The sequence below is a fragment of the Natrix helvetica genome (assembly GCF_964273705.1).
Source record: "Natrix helvetica genome assembly, chromosome: Z".
NCBI lineage: Eukaryota > Metazoa > Chordata > Lepidosauria > Squamata > Natricidae > Natrix > Natrix helvetica.
Genome location: NC_138554.1, coordinates 55780436 through 55787176, shown reverse-complemented (window position 1 = coordinate 55787176; position 6741 = coordinate 55780436). Strand labels below are relative to the sequence as shown.

At 34.6% G+C, this 6741-nt stretch overlaps 1 protein-coding gene across 2 annotated transcripts in view; it reads right to left on the bottom strand.

The window, feature by feature from the left end:
* Window positions 1–1496: 1496 nt before the first annotated feature.
* LOC309381579 (bifunctional methylenetetrahydrofolate dehydrogenase/cyclohydrolase 2, mitochondrial-like) overlaps window positions 1497–6741 on the bottom strand; it is a 46595-nt gene continuing 41350 nt past the window's right edge. For both annotated transcript variants that reach the window (XM_081932738.1, XM_081932739.1), the window contains 2 exons: window positions 5198–5323; window positions 1497–2465 (listed from right to left, as the gene is read on the bottom strand). In XM_081932738.1, coding sequence (XP_081788864.1) covers window positions 2353–2465; window positions 5198–5323 — 239 coding nt within the window. In that variant the 3' untranslated portion in view covers window positions 1497–2352. The remainder of the gene's footprint in view (window positions 2466–5197; window positions 5324–6741) is intronic.

Below are 6741 nucleotides of genomic sequence, written 5' to 3'. Positions count from 1 at the left end.
CAATTATTCCAATTTATTAATTTTCCAAATGTTAGTTACCTAAAACCTAAATTAATTTTTAAGTTAAGCCACAAATATTTGGATCCTTAATCATTTTTTAAAATAAAACCAGGGCAAAACTACCTTCTAGTAAAACATATATTCAAATTCCCAGAGCCATACCAAGAACAAAGTCATATATTACATCCTCTTTTCCAATTTTTTCTGTTTTGGCCATTTGTATCACTAAGATGTCAATGAGAAAGAACTGCTCATTTTACACTAGTCTTGATATTTTAGCATAACTATACCCATTTTTAAAAAAGAAATCTATTATCTTGGAATATGGTCACTTGTTCAAAAAGTTTCCTCTTAACTCTAGTTATAGTTGTACACCTAAGGACACAGTTCTAAGAATGAAAGTTGATCTATGAAAACAGTGGCATTGCAAACCAAATGTGATTGGTTTAGTTAGAAATACATGAAGAATGAGAAGTCTGTGTTTAAGGATCTCATGGAAATATGAAATTAAAGAGAAAATACAATGAGATAATTATTATAAACGTACCATGTTAATAAAGTCTCTCTAGCTATGGATTATGGCAAAGAACTTAGGAGGAGACAAATTTATATAAATTAGTCATATAATGTATTGGAGCCATGTTTGTAATTTGTATTGCTACTACATATTTAAACTTCCAGGAAGCTAAGCAAGGTTAGTATAGAGGAGTTGGGTGTGGACTATTTGGGAATTCCAAAGACAGCCTACAAAAAAATAAATGGAAAAAAAACATTTCCATAACTATGCCAAGAAAATTATAGCAGGCAACCAGAAGAAGTTGTGTTCGGTCAGAGTGTGACCTTTCCCTTTTACATGCTTCCTGGTTTTAGCCTGTTGTAGTAGACAGCTTCATGCATGATAGCTGAAATAACATTATTGATTTCCTCCATATAAGAAAGTTTCTCTCCTCTAAGTAACAATGTTAATTAAACTGTGGAAATATGCTTCGAAGTCCAAATACTTTATATCTAAAAAAATAACTTCATTCTAATTTTAAAACAAGTTTAAGACTGCAATATTACAGGACTACAATATTATTGCATGAAATTATCATATCCCAAACTCGGAATTTATAATCTGGCATATTGTCTATCATTGTTTACAGATTTTCTTTAAATGTTCCAAGCCTGTCTCAGTGCACAAAAATGATAAATAAGCTTTACTAAGCATCTCAACTCTTAAAATTTTTTAATGACTCATATTCTATTTATTAATGTATTTATTAAATTTATCTGCCATTACCTTGCTGTGGGGCTACTCTAGGCAGCTTACAATAATAAAAAGAAAGAAAAATGAAAAGCATGTAAACAGCAGTAAAATAATTGAACAATAAAGTAAACAATGACAAAGAAATACAATGAGAATAAACACATCAATGTAATAACTAAGAAAAGGGAGAGGATTTTAAACATATTTATTTATATTTTTCATATGCAGAAAACCAATTTCGCTCTATTCTGGCAACCAAATAAAAAAGTGTAGCTAAGTGGCTGGTTGGGTTCCTAATAACATATGATCAAATATTTTACAACGTGCTTTATTTGCAAAAATCACAGGTTATCTTTTCTAAATATTCATTCTCACTGTAACACTAATCAAACCTTGTTGCACCTCCTAGGTAGAATCTCATTTGCTATGCTAAGGGAATTATGGTTCAAGTGAGTTAAATAGAGTTAACTTACTTGGTCAATGTCTAGTTCTCAGCTGTAAAAAATCAACTCGAGGTAGATGAAAACTGCTTGGAAACACAAACATTTGCTTTGGATAACATTTTCCTTTTTATATAAATATACATCTGAGAATTAGATCAAAAGCATCTTAAAATTTGTACACAATTTTTTTTATTTATTTTTTGCAATTGTGAACATATTGTATTTATCAACAAAGCTCATGTTTTCAGAGATAAACTCCCAATTAATGCCCGTTAAGCATCTATCACAGTTCTTAGGATTAATTTGAGTGTCCCCACACCCATGTGCATAATGGAATATGAGCCCTTTATTATTGTCTGCTGGAGTTGCATTATACTGTATATCTGTATATTTTGGTTTCACTTCAAATCCAGTTAAGCCTTTGAAAAACAGCACAACTCCAACAGGAACCAAACATTTAGACAGGGATTATGCATAGAAGTTACATCAATTCAAACCTCAAATCAATCAAATCAGTTCATTGCAAGTATACATTTTTGTAACAGATTTGGAAATAAATCTTTTCTTAATAATCTAACATAATTAAACACATTTAATAAATAAATTTGTAACAAAAATAAATGTTTATATAACTATAGAATTACTTCAATTTATACATTTTTAATAAATCAATTTCTTTGCAGCAATTAAGGTATTCTTCAGGAGCATGGCAACTGTCATTGGTCCTACCCCTCCTGGGACAGGGGTGATAAAACTAGCTTTCTTCTTTACTTCTGATATATATAAAAAAGAAAAAGTGTGTAAAAACATGTATTAATATATGTGTATATTCAAATGCAATCCACCCCCAACAATGGACAATAATATTTTCATAGGTTGTTTTGGGGGAGCATCTAGAGGTAGCTGAATAGCAGGATTTCTTTAAAAAGACAATAATAAATCCAAAACACTGGATTTCCAGTGTTTTGCATGGTTCTTGTTACAAAGAGTAACAAGAACCATTTCAAATAAAATAGGAATTAATAGAAACCAGTTGAAATTATATTAAACTATAAGTCAACTCAAGCTTGATTCAGACACATTAGTGTTCCTTTATCAGTATGCAAGGGTTTCTCCCACTTGCTGAATAGTTGCTTATTAATCCCATGGTCAATGCACACAGGTTTACATTTATGTCACCACGTATAATCTGTTTTCAGCAGCATCTACAAGAGGCGTCAAACAAGCAACTTGATGATTCATAAGTAGCATCATAAGTCCTACTGCTTTTGTATTAAAAAAGGGCCAAGGCTCAGGTATAACATCACAGTCACCATCTTGCCTGTTTTAACACCCCCTATGGATGCCATTGCCTCTTTCTATTTTATTCGTTTGTTATTTATATGCCTAGGAATTGGTTCAATTCTTTTTTTAACTACAGATGTATAATATCTGAAATAAATTACAGGTCCTGTTTCTTCATCGACACCGGAAACAGTATATTATTTGCTGACTTTCCTGAAACCAAAGCTATAATTACTTTTTACAAAAATTGCAGAAAATGAAGAATTTTCATTAAATTTCAAAAATGTTGCTTCAATGCAAAAGGAAAAAAAATCACATCAACAAATGCAATAGGGTTGATGAAATATAGGATAAAAATACAGACATTGCCATTTTCATTAGGCACCAACATAATTGATGGAATGACACAATTTTTTAAAAAAATATAGTTTCTATCACTTGAGTTATTCTTCCTTCAATAAACATGCCCCTCCCCCCCAAAAAACAACTTCTGGATACTTAAACAACAGCTCTCATTAAGTACATTAATAAAGTGGGGTTGGGGAACTCAGAGCAATAATGAAGGGGAAAGTCTCCCAAGAGGTTGGAAGATCTCCAATCTGTAATTCTAATTATACCATTAAAATTGATCTGACAGATAACATTGTAATTGGGCTCAGATTAGACTGTCTTCCATTTAAGAATTTTACCCTGGGGGAATAATATTATCATTTTGCAACTCCCTCAGAAATTTCAGTACTTTCAACTTCCAGAAGAAATGAAATTCATCCTTAATAAACATAATCCTCTGCACAAAAAGATCTTCATTCTTAAAAGTCCTTAAAGATCCAAATTGCATGTATCATTCCAGAAAAGTACTCAAAAATAATCTAGAAAGAGCATTATTTTGTTTTTCAAACTAAAGATTTTTCAAACCTTACATTAGTACATTTAACATTCTGTACTAATAAATTCAGGATTATTTTACCCAAATAATAAATTTAATAGAAATGACTTTCAATTATATATTTTATTTTCATAGCTACAAATTTTCAGTACAACCTCTAAATACAGGTAACTAAGTATAGAATATTTATGTAGTATATGTGAGAGCCATAAGCTATATTATTTATTTATTAAATACATATGTTCTGCCCATCTCACTGATAAAGCTATTCTAGGCACCTAGGGCATTATAAAGTTTATACAGGTAATCAACTTACAACAGTTCATTTAGTGACCATTCGAAGTTGCATTCGAAGAAAAAAGAAACTTATGACAATTTTTCACACTTATGACCATTGCAGCATCCCCATAGTCATATGATCAAAATTCAAATGCTTGGCAACTGATTCCTATTTATGATGACTGCAATGTCCTGGAATCAAATTCAATGGGGAAGCCAGATTCACTTAACAACTGTGGCAAGAAAGGTTGTAAAATGGAGCAAACTCACTTAACAAATGTCTCACTTAGCAACGGAAATATTGGGCTCAACTGTGGTTGTAAGTTGAGGACTACCTGTATATCATTAAATATCAGATTATCTAAGAGAAATCTGATAAATTAAGAACTATTAATCTGTGTAATTAAATGTAATTCATGGAAACAATGTATAGAAGCAATGCCTTGATTCCTAAGTAAATTCTAAAATATATGTCCATAAACAGAGGCAGAGGAACTTTTATGCAAACGTTGAAGGTTTAGACCAGAGGTGGGGAACTATGGCCTTTTTATGACTTGTGGAGTTCAGCTCCCAGAATTCCCGAGCCATCCATGCTGGTTCAGATATTCTGGGAGTTGAAGAGGCTAGCACTCCCGGTTTAGATTTATGAAAGATGGGGGAGGCGGGGTGGAATGTTCAGCTAAATTTTAATTATATACTTAGTGTTAAGCATTTGCTTAATTTCTTCCTCTGGAAATAAAGCTCAAGACTGATTATTAATTTCTTTAATTAAAAAATATTTTGCATTTCTAAGAACAGAGGTTGTATTCAGCATGTTCTGACCAGTTCTGGAGAAAAGGTAGCAGAAAATTTGAGTAGTTTGGAGAACCGGTAAATACCCGCTCTGAGTTGCCCCACTCCCATCTATTCTCTGCCTCCAAAGTCCCAGCTGATTGGGAGGAAATGGGGATTTTACAGTATCCTTCCCATGCCATGCCCACCAAGCCACACCCACAGAACTGGTAGTAAAAAAAAATGAATCTCACCATTGTCTAAGAACATAGGAATTTGGCTTACCTTCAAAGTCTACATCTCCTACTAACTTTGTCTTTCCAGTGACAGGATCATGAATATGGTTGATACCAACATCAATCACTGCAGCTCCTCTTTTAATCATATCAGAAGTAATTAACTTTGGAATACCTGAAACCATCAATGCAATTAAGTTTACAGAACCAGAGAAAAGTGTTTTTCAGGAAATACTAACCTGTTTCCCTGAAAATAAGACTTCCCCAGATAATAAGCCAAGTCGGCCTTTTGAGTGCATGTGCTAAAATAAGCCGGCCCCTGAAAATAAGCCCTCCCCGAAAAGTTTGTAATACAGCAGCAGTCATGAGGTGATCCCACTCGCTACTTCCTGCACCTCAACAATAATAAGACCTCCCCAAAAATAAGTCTAAGTGCTTATTTGGGGGAGGGGTATGTCAAAAGAAAATAAGACCCTAATTTTGGGGGAAACTGTGTTTGTGTGTATACATGCCAGTGACGGGTGGTGATGTTTATGACTGGTGAGGCTGGTGACGTCATCAAACTGTGTGGTTGCTCCGATCGCACGGGCGCAGCCCAAACGGAGAAGTTTCTTTTCTCAGAAATGTCAGAAAGGGACAGACAGGCTGCCGCAGCTCCACTAAAAAGACATTTCTGAGAAGGGAAACTTCTCCTTTCTCCCCCCCCCCCCCCACGATCCTTGCAAGGGGAATGGGAAAATGTGTGCAGGCGGCTCCTCAGCAGCGCACAGCCTCAGATTAGCGCAGCCGTGATTCCCTTCCCCTGCACACGTGGTTCCATTCCTCTCCTTCCTAAATCAACATGAAGGGGACCACGGCTGCGCTGATTGAAGCTGGAGCTGAGGAGCCTCCTGCACACGTGGTCCCATTTCCCTTGCAAGGATCCCGGGCTTGCCCGATGCAAAAAATGGCGAGATCGGCATACTTGGGGCTGCTGCTGAGATGTCCAGGGAGGCTAAACCAAGCTGCGCGCCTCTCCCAGCCACTTTCGCGGCTTCCCGGAGTTTTTTTTTTTTTTTTCATGATGAGAGCGGTGAGGCTCTGCCTCCCCTGCCTCCCCTGACTGCACGTCACTGATACATGCATATATGTATACATACATACATACATACAATATATATAACATATAAACTACACACACACACACACACACACACACACACACACACACAAGACAATATATTTATGACAATACTTTGTATTGTAGTGTGCACAAATAAAGATAAATTTCAGAAACCATATGAAACAATTATTTTTCACCAATATATCACTTGTTGGATCATTGTTTCAGAGTGACTGTGTTTACTTATCTAATACTTGCACATCTTCCACGATCCTAACTACACTATATCTCTTGTATCCTACATTTATCCTGTCCATTTATCACAAATTAAAAATATTGTTCAAAAGTTTTATTGAGATACATTTAGAAAATACTGCATCTAGTTAGGAAGACACAGGTTGGGAGATGGTATATATGGGCATATATTGTATACTGTTTATATGGAATATAAAGAACCATAATGAGCATATTAATCAATTTACAATTTGTAC